The following is a 19834-nucleotide window of genomic DNA, read 5'->3' as shown; positions in this document are numbered from 1 at the left end:
AGGAGAAGCGGGAATTAAATTAAAACCGAAAAAATGCCACTTCCTGCAGCGCCAGATAAAGTTTCTAGGACACGAGATCTCAGCGCAGGGTATAAAGCCCGACGCCGATAAAATACAATGCGTATTAGATTTCCCAAAACCGGAAAATGAGCGGGACGTTCGATCCTTTTTAGGTCTAACAGGGTATTATCGACGACATGTAGACGCTTATGCGAAAATCGCTAAGCCCTTAACCGATTTATTAAAGAAAGATACGCCATTCGAATGGGGACCAACCCAACAGGAGAGCTTTGAAACCTTAAAGACAATTTTAACGTCAGCCCCTGTATTAAAGTCCCCTGACTTTACTAAACCCTTTATCTTGGCTACCGATGCCTCCAACACGGCCTTAGGAGCGATTCTAGCACAGGAGGAAAATGGAGGGAGAAACCCATAGCATACGCAAGCCGGCTGCTGAGAAAGCCCGAACTAAACTATAGCACCATGGAAAAGGAGTGCTTAGCCACTGTGTGGGCTGTGAAGTACTTTAAACCCTATCTGTACGGACGCAAATTTACGATCATAACCGATCATCGCCCCCTACGATGGTTACTCGATTGCAAAGATTCCACGACCAACTCTAGGCTATCGCGATGGATCATTTTCCTCCAGGAATTTAATTTTGATGTTATTCATAAAGCAGGCAATTCTCACAAAAATGCTGACGCCCTTAGTCGTATACCCATCCGACAAATATCGGAGGTTGAACCTATTTTCTCCGTGAGCCAATTAGCCGCGGAACAGCAACGCGATAAGCGGTGGAAGTCTCTGTTACAACTTTTACAAGACGGAGTTACCACCGGAAGTTATAACAATCTCGAGGTAGAGGAATTTTATATTAACGAAGTCGGTGCTCTATGCCATAAAGGAACCGACAAACGACACACGGATTGGTGGGAACAAATCGTCATTCCCGTACAATTAAAAGAATATATTCTCTCTACATTCCATGATAATCCGATAGCCGGACACTTGGGAGAACAGAAAATGCGAACAAAAATCGCTAAGTCCTTCTATTGGCCTGAAATGGCAAAGGAAATACGCAATTATTGTCAGAGTTGTCAAAGCTGCGCAAAACATCGTCGACGAGGACGACGCACACAAGCTGAATTACAATTGTTCTCTCCTCTTTCTTACGTGTTCGAACGAACCGCGATGGACATTATCGGACCACTTCCTCTTACCACTTGCGGGAACAAGTATATATTAGTATTTGTTGATCATTTTAGTCGATATGCGGAAGCGATCCCACTACCGGATGTTAGTAGTAAAACGATAGCGAAGGCTTTCGTCACGAATGTCGTATTACGCCATTCGACGCCTACGCACCTACTCACAGACCGAGCGCCTAATTTAATTTCCAAGATGTTTACAGAAGTATGCAAACTGTTACAAATAAAACGCCTTCTTACCACAGCATACCACCCCGCCTGTAACGGCGTAGTCGAGCGATTTAACAAAACCTTAGTGGATATTTTATCGCACTATGTAGCTAGCGATCAACGCGATTGGGACGAATGGATTCCCTACGCTTTATTTGCCTATAATACCTCTATACACGCATCGACCAACGAAAGTCCTTTCTTCCTTTTGTACGGACGGGACCCTACATACCCATTTGAATTGGTGACCAGTCCTATCACGAGAGTCTATGATGTTGAGGAAAATTTTGCTTCCGAATTAGCCCAACGCATTGAAACATGCGCACCAGACCGCACGTCAACACTCCGAACAAGCGGCAGAGCTAAGGCAAGAAAGACATCGAAAACAAAATAAGCCTCCCCAATATAAATTAGGCGATAGAGTACTGTTAAAGGAAGTCGTCATCCCGCAAGGACTGAAACGAAAATTAGCTGCCCGATGGTCGGGACCTTATCGTATTATAGAAGTCTTAGGACCCGTTAATTTTACCATAGAGAATATACAAAATAAACGGAAGTTAAATGTGCACGCCGATCGCATCAAACCCACAACCGCTAGGAAAGAATTTCGCCTACACGAGGACTTAGGAGCCGATCAGCCCGATGACCCACGCGATGCTAGTAGTCCGGAAGCTCCTCAACCCGTGTCAATTGACCCTTGGGATGAATTTATTTTAAACTCGATACCGATTCCCCTCGCAGCAGAATCGGACGAAATAGAAAGGGAGAGTGACGAAACAGCGTCGGAGGAGGAAGTCTCCGAATCGGAAACAGAAGAGGAAGCAGAAAGTACGATGCCTTATGCACTAAGAAGTCGCGGACCGGTAGAAGACCTATCCTGGGTCATGCCTCGGCCCAGCCGTAGCCATATTCCTCGATTTATTTCTCCCGCCACGAGCCGACCATCCTCGCCTTAGCCTTTAATCCCATAAAATTAGGTGTACTACTATCATTGCGACCCGAGAAGGGAAGCTCGAAGGATCGATTTCGTAGAAATCCGAACCTTTGTATATGTACTTATATCCATATCTTAGCTCTAATTTGACGTAGCTCTAGATATCAAACCCCTCCCCCGAGGAGTAACAATTCTAATGTTAATAATCACCTTTCCCTGTTTCAGGGAAGAATAAAAGCCTCGGGAGAAGTACTGGGGAGCCACGATGATTTTCCTTCGACTTACCGTCATGTTCTTAAGTATGCAATGCACCACCCTACAACCGACATCGGCACCTATGAAGTTTACGAAAGGAGTAGTTTTCATCCATCAGGGAAATTTCCTCATGACAGCCAGCCATTGGACATTGGTCAATGACCTTACCTTCGACCATTTAAAAAAACAAGTTCAGTTTATCTCAGAATCAATAGATTATTTAAAAGAGCTGAGCAAGCGTAGCCCTTTAAGCAATAGCTCCGATCCAACCGCCTGGAAATTCCCCACCGGCGGATTTCAACTAGTAAAAGCTTCTTTCCTTAATTACCAGAGCAAATACCACGAGCTTTTATCACTAGTTACTCTAAAAGACAACTCTAAACAAAAGAGGGGACTGGTAGATACCGGAGGGAAGGCACTTAAATTTCTTTTTGGTACCGCTACGTCGGAAGAGGTTGAAGCCTTAAATGCTGAGATCGAAACCCTAAAACAGCACACTGACGGAATTATTCATTTATTAAAATGCCAAACCACTCTTCTCACTGATACCTTAAATGTCAGTAAAAATAATCGCTATCAAATTTTCCTTTTATTTAAGCGCATCGAAAGTTTCGAAGAACTCATGAATGTATACCGTTATAACCTCGCCTATGAAATTATCCTACGCACCATTGAATCTGCCATCCAAGAACTGCATTTCCAATTGGTCGAATTACGAGAAGCAATCGACATTTTAGAGCAGGGACGATTAAGCCATTATTTCATTCTGCGAGAGATCATGTTACACAAACTCCGCGATATACAAATTCAACTTCCGGACGGTTACGCAATGATCGAATCCATCCAACTGGATACGCTATTTAAATATTATCAGTGGATTACAACAATAGCGATAGCCCTTCCCGGCAAATTACGAATTTTCACAAAAATTCCGCTGATTACCCCAAGCGGATCCTTTGATATGTACGAAATCGTACAGTTCCCTACTTACATTTCTTCCTTAAACACTTTCGTACAATTTAAACCCCGCCATCCAGTCATCGCGCTTTCGATGGACCGACAGTCTTACATGCTGTTGCAACGTCACGACCTAACCACCTGTAAAGCCGCTCACCTCCCAATGTGCTCCTTAGATAGCCCTATACAGCGAGAGCCGTCCCAAAGCTGCGAATATGCTTTATTTAGTGGCATCGAAAATAAGGTCAAAGATCTCTGCACGCGACAAATTGTCCCTCAATTCTTGCCGATTTTTAAAAGAATAGATCAACGAGGTACCTGGATTTATTCCACGCCTAAACCTCTCCTCCTCACCATTCGATGTCCAACACGACGTCGCAATTTCCCTCTTATACCATCCACAAGAAAATTAAATAATACCGGCACTATTAATCTCCCAAATGCGTGTACCGGATACTTGCCTGGGATTATCCTCACGGGACACTTCCAACGACGGTCAATCCTTCAATTGGACCTAGCCCAACAATTAGTTGTTCCTCAGATCGAACAAATTCTCAATCAAACCGAAATACGGTTATTGCAATCCCGTTTGAAGGATCCCCAGACTCCACTCATCAAGGTGATAAACTCCGCCGATATTGGAAAAGCCGAGCGTTCCTTGACAAATGTCCGGTATGACCTCGACCATTTATTACGTATGTCAACACCTCCTCCGTCTACTACCTCGACCCCCTCGTTAATTACCATCCTGATGAGTTGCTTACTGATTGTTCTTCTTCCCATTAGCATTATATCTGGTTGTCGCTATTATCTACTGCGCCACCGTTGCTGTTTATCCAACCCCCGTGAACGAAATCCTAATCAGGCAAATCACCTCCTCCAAAAGGTACAATTAGACAATCTAGCTGCGAACTTGGAGCAAGAGCACATTCCGGCCGCTGAGGAACCCAACGCCTCAAATTCCGCTCAGCGGAGACCGACACCTGTTGCCTTCTCCTATTAACTATCCGTATAGTCCGGTGCGCGTATACCTATGGGACCGGTTAGAGTATACTTCCGGCGTCCATACTCGACCTCGCCGACCCCGACACAATCGCCGGACGCAATCTTGACTGAATATATTTAGTTATATTTAACCAAATATTTAACCAAATTTATATTTAACCGAATTTATGTATTATTATATAACCGAATTTATATATAGGCTTCTACATTCTTATATATATTATCGAATATTATAGCCATTTATACATATAGATTATTATCGCCATTTATATGTAACCATTTAACCATGTTAACCATATATGTAGCCTTTTATGTAGCCATTCAAATTCAATTGTGTTACTTTAATTAGTATGTTACCTCTAGTTTAATAAATTACATTTTGATATTTTATTCAAGCCTTCATTATTCCATATATTCGCGATACACTCAACCCAGTCTCTATTATCCAGATATCGGTTATAAACCATTTTCCCGAGAGAGAGAGTAGAAAACACCACTTTACCTATCTGTTATCATACCTCTACCTATAACCATGAATTAATTGCCATTACGTATATTTTAATCTTTATTTTTGGATACCAAGACAGTATCAGCTAACAGCCACGCCAACAGGATGTCTACTTATCCAAAGTTACCACCATTCGCCATACAACCCACCAAATTCCAGCCATCTACTCCTCAACCGAGGACCAATTCTTTCTTCCTCTTAGCACTTTATCAACATTCTATCAAAACTTACCTGTGATTTTCGTCAACCATCGCCATCTAATATCCAGTAATATCCCATCAACGTACGAACCGACGAACAACTGAACAAAGGAAATAACGCACCCACGTGTTTCCTCGAACTACAACCTTTGTCTTCGACCTCCAGACCTCCAACCAATCACCGATATTCACTGCTAATTAACAACAGGCATCCGTCCACAAACGTCGACGAAGTACCATTGTATCAATCCGATACTACCAGACCACAGAACGACTTGTTTTAACTCAGCCTATGTTTTGTATATCCTATTACTGTATCGCGATCAACTCTGTACCGCTTTATAATATGTATCTATATATGTATCTTTATAGATGTATCTGTAAAATACGTACGAATTATTTCTCAGCGATCTGAGAGAGAGCACCCTCCATAAAAGCGAACACCCGAACAGTCAATAAAATCAAACTGGTCCCGTTTAGGACCAAGTTCGATTTCGAAAGTCCGAGGCAGTGTGAAGGACTGAATTGAGCCGGTCCAATGTTAAATTTTAATTATTTCGAAGCCCTCTCGGGAGATAACGATCGAGATCCGCGATAACGATCAAGTTTCGAAGGATGTACAATCTTCCGCTGTCAAACTCACTTCCCTTCTCAGGATCCGACCTGAGTCACGGAATTCAAGTCATCATCCTCTATCGCGATTGGTGATCGTGGCGGAAGGGACTTAGAGTATAAATAGGGGGGAGATCTCTAAGAACGGGGTAGCTGACGTCCGAAGAAGACGAACTGCCCGGCGACACCGTATCCGATTGGAAAGCCAAGTCGAGACGCCGAAGCCTCCGCCGACAAGCCAATCCTGCCGCCCACCTGTCGAACCGCCAGGAAAACGCCCGAGTCGACGAACATCCTCGATCAAAAACGATCACCGAGAGGTATGAATCCCCTAACCATTGTGAGCTCTCTCTCTCCCGCGATTAGGGACGGGATGCGTAGCGTTTCTGTAGTAGTTCCTATGTTCCAATAAACCATTATCTGTGTTGTCCTGTTATACGGATATTGCCTTTCTTTATCAACGATTCCACACACTCCTCCACTCGACCTGACAAGTAACTGACCGATCCCAACAAGTCGGGATATTGCGCAAAATTAGCCATCCTTGACAGTGGGGCGGGTCTTGCCGACCTATTCGCCGAGAACAAGGAGGTCCGACTTCCGTCCTACCTCCCGGCGTTTCCCACACTATCATTGTTATATAGCACGTTGTTATGTAGATTTAGCACGGGAAATATGTATTGTATCGAATGTTTCCCACAAAGCTAACTTCATATTTCAGTTGTAAAGAGATAACGCTATCGTACTTCGCTTTCTTCTGTCACTTTGATTAGCTATTTTATTTAATTTAACTAGTTCGATGTGAAAACTTCATTCCTATGTTTTTATCTTGTTTAAGCGCATTCAGTCAGATATAATTGTTTAATGCTGACAATATCCTGTATGCGTTTTAAATAGTCAGAAATTCGAAACAATCTTTAAAGTTAGAAAATAAAAATTTTTTAATTTCAACAAATGATTACGATAAATTATTTGTGTTGATAAACGTCGTTCATTGTGTTGTACGGTAAGTTGACTATAATTATAACAATTTCAGAATTATCAGTAGAAGAAAATTACGGTAAACAAGAAAAATAATTATATTATTTTTTCCAGTTGGATTTTTCCATTAATAAACGAGGGAAGAAAGCGAGTTTTGAAAGAAGAAGATTTATACGAAATTTCGAAATATCATACTTCGGAGTATCTTGGAGATTTGCTTCAGAAGTAAGTTAATTATTTACTCGTGGACATTGATATTTCAGTTGCTGCTACTTGATTCAATTAGCTTTATTTATCGTTTCGATAAGTCTAAATCACATTAAATAGTAAAAATTGGAACACTAAGAATTGAGTGTTTACCTTATGTTTTCGGAAGTTTCATGTCTCAGAGGCGATAGATAAGAAGCTAAATACTGCAACTACACGATAAACTTCGAATCATTGAAATTTTAGTTTAGAGGTAGTTTTGGTTTTTTATGAGTAACATTATTATTTTATTATTTTACCACAGTATTGGTATTATTATTGGTATTATTATTACTATTATTATTCCTGACGTTTAAAACGTATAAAACAAGAAATTAAAACTTGTGACGTCATATCCTGTTTAGCGAAAACAAGCTTCTGTAGATTTTATTGTTTTACGTCGTTAAATAAGACTTTTTTTCTTCACATTTATTTTCACGTCCTCACAAGCGAATAAACTTAGGACGATACTGCACATAGAAGAAAAGGACAATCTTATATTATCTTAAAGGGGCCGTCCATAAATTTCGTAAGGGCAATTTCGGCCATTCTAGACCCCCACCCACCCCCGTGTAAGAAACCGTAATACAGTAGAACACCGATTATCCGACCCTCGATTAACCGACTTATCGGTTAACCGACTGCGTTCTAGTCGGCAAATTCAAATGTCCGCTAGTGATGTGGCACTACAATATTTGATTATGTCTTGGCTACTTTAATATTATTTTTTGTTAAATTTTTGCATGTTTTAGCTGGCAGCACTGGCTTGACCATGAAAGGGAGGTTAGTACTTAAACCAGGCCTAATACACTATACTAATAATGTATTTTTTCATACTTTTCGGTTATCCGACTTTTCAGTTAACCGATCAACCCCAGTCCCCAATTAAGTCGGATAATAGATGCTCTACTGTATTTTCTTTGATCTTCTCTCTCCCCTTCTCTATCTTACGTAATATTTAGGCATAATTTTATAGAAAAATTTATAAAAAATAAATTTGTTTATGAAACCCTACAAACCTTAGGTCCAAAATATTTAATAATTATTAGTTAATTAATATGTACTATTATTTATAAAAGACTTTATGTGAACAAATGTAAAAATATAAAAATTTAATGAATTCGAACGAACCATTTATTTTAAGAATTTTATTTTTTAATCATTAACAGTCTTATTATTATTATTATTGTCAGTAATCAACGTCATAATATTATCAATAGTCAATGTCATTTTTATATTAATTTTAATTTCCATAAAAGGACGCAAAAAACTTTGACAGATCGACTAGTGCACGTATAAAGAGAAACGTCATACAAAATGAAACAAGAGAGAATAGAGAGAAACCACATTCTGATGTCATATTAATTACATCTTGGCTAAAGCCAAGAAAATAAACTACATGCTACTAAAATGTGCTACATGCACCTGGGGATAAAATCATAAAGCTTGTAAAACTCTATATAATGGGCAATGCAACCAATGCTGCTTTACGGGGCCTCTAGCTGGAATCATGTAACTAGTAAAAATTCAGTAGCCAGTAAATTATTCTCCCTTCAAAGACAGTTTTCCATCAGAATTTCGAAGTGCTGCACAACTGTTTCTACTAATGCCTCTCTGATGCTAGCAGAGCTCATCCCTTTGCCACTATGTATTGTAGAAAAGATTCTAAACTATTACATAAACATCAAGGCTCAACAACAGTCTCTACTCTTATCTACGGCTGTTCATATGCTACCACATTGCAATTATCCTATCTCTGTTCATTGCCCTGTAAACAAGGTTATCCCCAGGGTAAATTTGGTTTCATCTGCTTCCTCCATAGATAACCATGCAGACATTAATATCTAGATGAAAGCCTTCTTCATGTCGGCTCAAGTATCTGTATCTTTCTCCAAACTGACATACTTTGCCCGAAATAAGTGGAAGGTACAGATACCCCCACATATCAAGCTAAAGATGCTGTCTACCAAGCTGTGGGTCACTTCACTACCAAACAAACCTCTGTCTATCAACAATTACGGTGAGTCTCAGTCTGTCTTAAAAGCTTTATTAAATTCCAATTGCAATAGCAATAAAATCACATATATCCAGCACAATATTAAAAATCTTGTAAATATGATAACTTTTATATTTGTTCCTGGTCATACTGGCATACTAGGAGATGAAAAAGCTGACTTTGAGGTTAAGTCAGCTGCAAAGAACACTGACTTGGACTACACTCACATCCCTCTCTCATGTAGCAGCCTTAAAAATTATTCATGACAACGTTATGCAAAAGAGAAATCAACAATGCTTGAGCAATAAAACTGGTAGAATAACAAGACTTTATTTTCCTAGTGTTGATTGCAGGTTCTCATCACCACTTAGAGATTTAACGTTTGCTACTGCTCAACTACTTATTAAGCATGATAATTTTAGAAGCTACCTGGCGATGTATAACCGGCCAGAAACTGTTTCTTGCTTTTGCTTTACACACTGTCAACCATATGATCTATTATTGTACAACTTATGATCAAGATAGACTTAAGCCTGGACTGTACATTACTGGAATCCGCGACGTAATCGTAAAACTGAAAGCGAAACTGATGAAACTTTCAGTTTTGGAACGTTCAGTTGGACAGAAACAAGACTGAAAGCATAGTTAAAAATTATTTAACTTTTCCGTTTTCTTTCCGCGCTTCTGTCTTGCTGCAACCAATAAAAACGCAAGGATTTGTGACGCGTAGTCACGTGTATTAGTCACGTCTAGTTTGATTGTGGTAATTGCGGAAAGTGTAGCAAAAAAGACGAGGAAACAGATAGATTTGGAATTATTCATCGAAGAAGTTAGAAAATACAGATGTCTGTACGACAAAAAATGTAAATAATTCAAAGATTATTAACAATTTCGAACTGTTAATAAAGTGGCAAAATTCATAATGTCGTCCATGTTTGACCCTTTATGACAATTACAGAACTGACCAACAGATGGCGCATTTCCACGTAACGTTCATTTCACTTCGTCAAGGTAAAACGAAAACAGAACTGAAATGAAAACGCTATATGTTTCAGTTCTGTTTCTGAGTTTCTGTTTTCAGATAATGTGGAGTCCAAGCTTTATTCTAAAATTAGAAATCTTTATGCTTGGTTTCAGGTGGCCATGTCCACTGGATAAGCTTGTTCAGAAGCCACTGTTTGATGCTTTTTACAATTATGTTCAAAAAAATATAAAAGAAAACATTACAGTCAAACCTGTTTTTTTGTGCAATTTTTTATTTGTGCGATTTTTTATGCGATTTTTTATTTGTGCGGTTTTTTTTGTGCGATTTTTTATTTGTGCGGTATAGTTGGCGACTAGTCTCGTGCGTTTTGTCATGTCCTCACGTTGACTTATTATAGCTAAATAAACTTAATATAGTAATATTATTACATGAATATGCGAAAAATGAAATAATTTATTTTGTAAGTCAACAAAACACCACCTGGACAACAAAGGCGATAGACAAGACGATGCAGTCAAGTGCTGATATCTGTTTGTCAATAAATTCTACGTCTGTTTTAATTACGTTAATTTAAACCTTCAAAGTGCTTCACATCCTGACCGTTAAGATAAGATTCATTTCAAAGCGTAAATTGAAGGTAAATGTACAGTACTGTATTATTTTTCTATTTAGATATAAAATTTTAGGATTTTTATTTTATGTTCAGACATAATCCCTGAAAATGAATAAGGGCAAAAACAAAGCGAAGAGGAAGGTAATTTCCTTAGAAACTAAGACTACGATGTTAAAACGAGTTATTTTTTATGTGAAACTTTTTTTATGCGGTTTCGATTCACCGCATTAAAAGAATATATTTTTTTAATTGTGCTGCGAAAACTATTTTTTATAGCCACTCGTGAAGTTTCGTGCGATTTTTTTATGCGTTTTTTAAGCGGTCCCTATCCACCGCATAAAAACAGGTTTGACTATATTTATAATTTATGATTTCAAGTATACATTTTAGTTTTCACTAAAAGCAAATACTAATTTTATGTTACTTTGTATCATGATTGGTTTGGTTCATCTATTCATAGTGTAAAACATGTCAAAGAAGTGGTGCACTTATTCTAATAAAAAAAAAGAGAGAAACCACACGGCCTTTCTTCCACGATAAAATTGTGTAGAGCGTGAGTTTGCTTGCCTTATTATTCTATTACGTCATACGGGATGGCGTTAGTACAACGAGCGTTCTTAATAGAAACCGCCAAATTGAAGCCAAATTCAAAACTCCACCACTCAACGAGATCAAAAAATAAAAATATTACGTAAGACGAGATCTATTACCTCCTACCTCTCAGTAAGAAATCCTAATAAATTCTTGACCCCTACCCACTCCAAAATACCTTACGTAATTTATGGATGGCCCCAAAATACAGTAGCATAGTTCCAGTGTTTTATTTTTTGAATTGTTAATATTATAAGTAATTTCCTCATGTGCTGATGTTTGTTACGTGTCAGATGTCACAATATAACCATATATGAAAATAATGGAAATAAATACAGGTAGACCTCTTACAATGCGGTAGATACGTTCTCTGAGAATACCGCGTTGTGGGAAATCGCGTTATAGGAGACACCAACTTAATACAAAATCTGGAATTCAGTTGTAAAAAGAGAAAAACTGCCTTTTATGGCGTAACATTTTCATCATTTTTTAAATTTATTTACATAAAAAGCTTAAATAAAATTCAACATCATATAAAAAGTAAAAAGATTATGATTTCAAGTCAAATCAAAAAGAAACTAATGTTATGCTCACAATTCAGTTTCTCATCGTCACTTATTTAGTTGTTCGAGAATGTTTTGACTGGCCTTATTTCAAGATCTGAGCTTGTTTCATCAAGTTCCACTGCACTTATGCGATCCGTTTGCGAGTTTTTTCTGTTATGTTGAAAGATAATTTCGTTTCTGACAAATTTCTAAACTACCCTAAACCGCGTATGTAACTGGTACCAATGATGGTAGGAGGCCTACCTGTACGAAGAAAATTTTATTTAACAACGTAAAGAGTTAAATCTAAAGAGGCTTTTACCATAAAGACAGGAAATGAACGTCACACTTTTAAATGTCTGTGTTTTATAAACTCTTGAATGATGAGGAATTAAATATAATGAGCAATTATTTATTGTGATATCGTCTCAATGCCGGATAGCAATTTTTAATTTATGTAATTTCAAATATGCTTTCCACCTCAGATTAGTAATGTATTGATCCTATACGACATACTTTTCCTATTAATAAGAGAGTCGTGCCGGTCTTATATCTAACTCCTTTCGGGGAAAGATTTTTGAATTGCAATAATATGACTTTCCGTTTATATCGGAAGTTTGTGAATCTTTACTGAAATTCGCGTTAAAATAATTTTTCGTATGAAAATACGACGTGAACTTATGAAAGAATGTAAGTTCTAATATCGACCATCTCCGGTTGGGGAGTCGAATTAAATATCGATTTTGACCTCTCCCGTGATCTAAGCTGATGTCTCGTTACACTCTGTAACGAGTGATCAACGATCAACTTCTTTGAAAGCAAGAACGAGGAAAAGTGACCAATCGGAATAGCGATCGAGGATAGAAATGAAAAATAACCCGGGATTTCGAAGACGCGCCGGCTTCTCCCAAAAGTGTCAAATCAATTGGTTGTGTATGTGTCTCGTGCCCATCTTCGTCTCTATATCTGGTCCTCGGATCGACAGCTTCTTATCACCGGAAGTCAACAGCATCATCCTGTGTTCGTCGAGGTAACTGTCATTCGCGAACCAGGAAAATTCCTTTTTTTGGGACTATCTTGGAAAGGATAGGAAGACTTAGAGGCCTCTGCCGACTTACAACTTCCAAGATGGCGGAAATCTTGTAAGCTCCATTCGTGTAAAATAAATGGATAGAGAGTGACTGTCTTAATGACTTTCGCTTTTTTTCTATAAAAACTAAAAATGATCTATAAAAGAAAACAAAATATTGTTAAAGATACAGTAAAGACAGCATATAATAGGAAGAGAAACCTAGAGTATATAAAATACCATTTAGGAACCAACAGTTAGGAATCGCAGAGGCGTATGTGTGTGACTAGAAGAAATTTGTATTACGTTTGCGAGAACATAAATACAACGTTGAAAAAGGACACAACAACACAATCCTAGCGATCATGGCACACAGACCGAAGGAGCGGTTGTAAAGTGGGAGGAATCAAACTACATTGACACAGTGCACTCTCCATCCATTGCATTGGATATGGAAAAGGCGGAAATTTAAAAGAGCAAAATAAAAAAAAAACCGTTGCCTAAATGCATGCGCTTCCAACAGAGTGGAAATATATAATAGAAAAAAAAATGGAACTTAAACAATGTATTCCTCGTGGTTAACTTTGTTAACTATATTTTCATTTGTTTATTTATTTTGATATACGCAGTTCTTTTAGCATGTTGGGTACTTATTTAGAGGGAAGTCTGGGTGTTGAAAACGCAAAAATATTTAAGAGTTGTGTATATAATACAAAATTATATAAGTTAAACGCCATCTGTTCGCTGCACACATTGTGCATTCTGTAACAACAGAAGCTGCTGCAAATCTGTGATCTGTTTAGGTATGCTATTTATTCACGGGCCATTTTTAAAATGAAACATTACATGGTTATACTGTGTTAACATTACATTCCTCTTCTTATAATGACGTATATAGAAGCAATCCCCATTTTAGTTTTGAGTTTGGCTCCCAGATCTTTAGCATAAGACGTGTCTAAATACAGTAGAGACTCGTAATATCGGAACCCCGGTAATCGGAATCGCCGGTAATCGCGCACGAATATTCAGTCGGACTGTGTCGTGCTGAATCGAACGATTTTTTTGATTTTTAAATTTACTTCTAAAGTATACATTTTCATGTTTTTATATTCTTCAATATATTCTATTTTGTTTGTACAAAATGCTCAGAAAATAATTTTTAACGATACGATAGCCTCGATTGATTATTATAAAAAATTTTCGTTACGCTTAAAATCGACAAAAAATTCAACACGGAAGCGACACGCAACGGAAGAAAAATTTGAACATCGGACACGGTTAATATCAGTATATTTTTTACGTACAAAAAACCGTAATTGGAACAAATCCCTAATCTGAACAACCCCAGTCCCCAATTGATTCCGATTTTCGGTTCGCTACTGTACATTTTGAATAACAGAATACTAGCGTGGCCGATTAATAATAGACATTCCAGATCTTCACGTGCTAGATTAATAACCTTTTACTGTATTTCAAATTAAAATGGTAGTTTAAAAGCATTATATTGATTCATAACTATAAACAAAATTCTAGAATAGTTCGTTGATTCAAATATTGTTATTAATTTTTAGGCTTTATTGCAATTTCTTTTCAGAGAATGGAACAGAGAATTGCAGAAAGAGAATTCAAGCATACTGAAAGCTTTATTACGTTTCGTTGGTTGGAAATACTTAATAATAATGTTACTTTCACTCATTCAGGTATTATGACAACTGATTTGAACGACGTAAAAATTGTACTAAATAATTTAAATAACTGATATTTATCTTCATTTGCAGATAACGATGTTAATTGCAGGCCAAGCATACTTTGCAGGATTAATAATAAATTATTTTGAGAACAGACAGGAATCGAATCAATACAATTTTTATGCTACAGTTGCGGGATTTTTTAGCCTAATGGCGATTTATATGTTTACATTTAATATTAATGTGTTTATAACTGAATTACATGCAATGAAGTTAAAAATAGCTTTCTGTACTCTTACATATAGGAAGGTGAGTAGCAAATATAATGTATTATAAGTGATGAACTGTATTGCTTTTATATTCTTCATACAAAAGTGAAGTTTTATTAAATGGATCAAACAAATTAAAATCAAATGCAAACTGTTTGTAAACGACTTCTGCCAGCAATCGATTGTTCTGTAATTTTATCTTTGAAAGTAATTTGAAATATCAGTTTATATAAACCATATACAACACCTTATTTTACCAAGGAAAACGTTTAATAATCACGAACGTTCTCGGCTGGTTCTACAAGCCATCTTCATGCGTTATATTAAATTCTATTGTTAGAACATAACATTCTAACAGAATTTCGAATATAATAAATTTAAATATCAATAAAATAACATTAAACAACTTTTTAAAAAAACAACGTTACAAAAAATCAAATTACATTAATAATCAATTATGAAACATAAAATATAATTACAATAAATGTGTTAATATAGAATGTAAAGTTAAAAATGAAAATGTAATATTTCTTCGTTTGACCAAAGGGCAATCTTTAAATTCATATACTTTAGTTTTTCTCCATCATGTATTTCCATGCTGATGGTAATCTTTCAAAGTCCCTAGCGTTTAGACACTCCTCCATTAACTGAGGTTTAGACAAGCATCCACCATTTAAAAACTTTTTAGATATGATCAAGGAAAAAAAAGTTAAAGAAACACAAGCAGGAGTCTATAGAATTGCATAAGAAAACAGACAGTTGAGAATCAAAAAGAAAACATCAAAATCACAAAAACAAAATGTCGAAGTACGCCTTAAACAATATCTTTTTTTGATATCGTTTAAGAACAGTGTTGCACTTAGTTGTCCACCATGGAGCAAGTAGAACGCTCAATTGTAAAATGGGAGAAGGCTGACATCATACAACCGGTGCATTCCCATTAGGGATGAGTACAGAAAAGTTGGAAATATACAGGAGAATAATGAATGGGTGTCTTATGCTAAAAAGTTACCATCAACATGAAAATACATAGCGGAGAAAAACTAAAGAATACCAATTTACGAATTGCCCTTTGATCAAACGAAGCAATATTACATTTTCATTTTTTCTCAATTGCACAATAGTAGTATAGAGTTGATCGCTTCTTGGCCTTTTTTGGCTAAGATCAAATGTGTATCTGCACTTTGGTCTGGCTTTTGGATCAAGGGAGCAAACATATGCCTAGTATAGCCTTTGGGTCAGGCAGCACTGGCTATGTTTTTGGAACTGCTGGCCCTATCTCTGGCCTTGTTCCCAGTGCCCATTTTACTGTTGGCAATCACTTTGGGTAGAGTCCCCGGCGGATGAAGCGAGTTTGGCTCCGCCTTGGACAGGCCACCTAAACTTTAATACATGAGTATAGAGTTGAGAGTCACTGAGATAATTTGTTAAAAATTTAACATTTTATAACTTTTATACCAGTAACGCTCATGATTTCGAGGGAAAGACGTTGAGCAGGAGCAAAAACACTACGGATTTTGCCATAATTGGTAAATCGCTCAAGTGATTCTGATATAATTCGTATCCCAAAAACTCTTGGGACCTACAAATCACACTCATTTTAGGTACCCCCTCAGATATACTTTTCCGCACGATTTGAACAAGCGTTTCTGAAATAAATCGCCGTTTTTATATGTATTTTATATAGATATAAGAGAATTAATATTTTTAAATATATTTATTTATGTAGGAGAATCCATATTTTTAAAGTTTTATATATATTTATGACAATTAATATTTTTATATATAAGTTTTGTTACATCTCTATATAAGTTTATACATCTCTTTTTTTCCTTAAGAGAATCAATATTTTAAAAAGTTATATAAATTTAAGAGAATTATATATATATATTAACTTTAATATTTAAGAGATTTTTATATATATAAGTTTTGTTTCATTGTTGAGTCTCATGGCGATGGTTTAAAAATCTCTCCTTACGAGATTGGTAGCGCCATCTGTTGACTAAAAAATTATATAATTTTTATATAATAATATTTTATAATTTTTCCATCAACGATTTAAATATCAAAAGAAATAACGCATGATGCGTACCGTCACGAATCGGAACACACTATTCGCTATTTCAAAATTATGTATTCTTCTACACTATATATATGTGTTTTTTTTTAAATAATTGACAGCAATGATACTCTTATCTTTTTTATTAAAACAAAAAGAACATTTAAATCAATTCGGAAATAAGCAGTCAGTATACAAAAAAACATAAGTGTATAAATGTATTAATTATATTTTAAAAAAATTAAAGCCTTTTACATATTTTCGCTAAACATTAAGTAGAACAAATTGATAGTTATTCAATATAAATTTGGTTGTCAGTTGTTTCTGATTACTAATGATGCCACACCAATCCAATTTATGCTTGAAATCTTCCATAAATCTTTCGAATAAATCTTGATATTCTGAAATAATTTCCCAATCCACATGGTTTTCAAGTGCTTTAATAGTGTCTTTGTGCAATTGTTGATGTTTACAAACAAGTGTCATATTGAGTAATGTTTAAAACTTAAAATGAAATGTTGTGTCAGTTTTTGATATTGAGACACAAGATTCCAGTTTAGACGATCACAATGTTCACTCAAAAGTTATCTGTTAACTTCTGATAATGACAAACATTATCCCAGTTAATTCGATGAACATACTTGTTTAAAAAATCAAGGAGAGTAATGTCTGCTTTTCCACATTTTATCCCAGTTTAATTTATGTTGGAACTCATGAATAAAATCATTACCAAGATTTTTTTCAGAAATAATATCCCAATCAACTCTAGTTTTAAGTCGTCTTATTACATCTTCCGTTAAATTTAATCTAGAGAAATCTTTCCAATCAACATTTGAATTTAATTTGTGAGAGAGCAGCTATGTTTTTTGCCCCCATTTTTTAATGAAATGATTGACTTGTCTTCTTTCGATGTTAATATAATACTAACCTAACTTTAGTTTGTAGTGCTTTATATGATGGAATTGATTTGTTTTAGACCAATGATATTTTTTGTATGACGCAATCAATTAGTTTTGTTTTTAGACCAATAAGCTTTTTTTATATTTTTTTATGACGCTATTGATTAGACCAATGAACTTTTATATTTTTTTCATGTTGCAACTTGTTTTTAGACCAACATTAACAAAAATAATATTTTTATATATAGCTTTGTTGGTTTTTACAAACATCTCCTGGCGCCATCTGTTCATGAAAAAAATATTTTTTTTCCATCCAGGTCAATGAAGTTTTAAAACTTTTTTTCGTGTTGCAACTTGTTTTTTTAGATCAACGAACTTAAAAATATATTATTTACAATTAATGATTGTGTTATTATTAAATAAAAAGAAGACAAAAAAATTTTCGAAAAAAAATGTAATTTATTGTTTTTTACCTTCGTATTCAAAATACATTTTTGGAATATTATTTTCGGGTCCACAGTGAGGATTATGTTTTTCTGAGTTAGTGAAAATTTGTCAAAATTGTTGAATGTTCTGCTGGATTTGTCTAGAATTTTTAAGCTGAAATGATGGTAAGATTCCTTTGCTGTAAGCATTCATCGGAAATGTTTCACTTTTGATATAAACTGTAGTCGGAAATCTACAGAGTATAGAATTTTAATGGTCAATGGAAACTTTTGTGCTTTAGCAGATTCTTCTGCCAACTTGATGCAAGGGAACAAGGATCTAGAGAAGGCGTACGGAACTAATAATGTCTCATTGAGTCGAGAAAACGCAGTCCAATGGATTGCAGGTAGCATATCGTCACTGCACTCTTCCATTTTTTCAAATAAAATAATTTTAAATTCGCGATTTGGTTTCATTATGTTTTTGCGCATGCGCACTAGTGTTTTTTATTTAATTTAAATGAAGAAATGTAACCATTTTGTATTATTGTGACTCGTTCTGTTTAATTCGTAAATTAAGAAAATTTAATCATTTTTTAAAATTATTGTAACCCTTTATTTTAAATTCGTAAATTAAGAAATGTACCCATTTTATTGTTATTGTAATAATTTTTATTATAACTCATGATTTTTACTTGAATAAAAGAGAGAGAGAGAGAAAGTTGTTGTCGTTTATTTAATCATTATTGCGACATGAAGTCAACAGATCGCGCCACCAATCTCTTAAAGAGAGATGTTTAAATAATTGCCATGAGACTCTTAACAATCAAACAAAACTTATATATTAAAATCTCTTAAATATTAAAGTTATATATATATATTAATTTTCTTAAATATATAAAACTTTAAAAATATGGATTCTCCTACGTAAATAAATATATTAAAAAATATTAATTCTTTTATATCTATATAAAATACATATAAAAACGGCGATTTATTTCAAAAACGCTTGTTCAAATTGTGCGGAAAAGTATATCTGAAGGAAGACCTAAAATGAGTGTGATTTGTAGGTCCCAAGAGTTTTTGGGATACGAATCATATCAGAATCGCTTGAATGATTTACCAATTATGGCAAAATCTGTTGTGTTTTCTCCTGCTCGACGTCTTTCCCCCAAAATCATGAGCGTTACTGGTATAAAAGTTATAAAATGTTAAATTTTTAACAAATTATCTCAGAGTGTTTCAACTCTATATACTACTCACAATTTATTAATATTCGAAGCAATATTCTTAATTTCACAATTTGATAAAATTAAGATTTACTGCACAGGAAAATATCTGAAATGTAAAATGAAATCACTCACATGGAATTGTTATTTTCCGGGATGCAGTTTGGATCTAGACTCCTCTTCAGCTGCTGACAACACTTTTATAGCAATAGCTCTCAGTAAAGTCAAGAGAAATTTGTTATTTAATAATAATTATGAAAAGAGTAATACGGAGTGTCATATGCTGAGTACTACTATTAGGATTATAAAATAAACTCAAAAGATTTTAACTGGAAGTAAACCAAAAA

General features: G+C 35.6%; 1 protein-coding gene across 1 annotated transcript in view; it reads left to right on the top strand.

Annotated features, from left to right (window-relative positions):
• The window catches only part of LOC136968336 (ATP-binding cassette sub-family C member 4-like), a gene marked incomplete at its 3' end in the record, with an annotated part of 68551 nt that overhangs the window by 9757 nt on the left and 38960 nt on the right, over positions 1-19834 (top strand). Inside the window, exons 2-4 of the mRNA XM_067262336.1 lie at positions 6988-7098; positions 14513-14618; positions 14697-14915. Coding sequence (XP_067118437.1) covers positions 6988-7098; positions 14513-14618; positions 14697-14915 — 436 coding nt within the window. The remainder of the gene's footprint in view (positions 1-6987; positions 7099-14512; positions 14619-14696; positions 14916-19834) is intronic.

The sequence above is a fragment of the Centruroides vittatus genome, unplaced genomic scaffold (assembly GCF_030686945.1).
Source record: "Centruroides vittatus isolate TY-2023 unplaced genomic scaffold, ASM3068694v2 contig_1443, whole genome shotgun sequence".
Classification (NCBI taxonomy): Eukaryota; Metazoa; Arthropoda; class Arachnida; order Scorpiones; family Buthidae; genus Centruroides; species Centruroides vittatus.
Note: the sequence above shows the minus strand (reverse complement) of the source record. Positions and strands in the feature narration are given on the sequence as shown.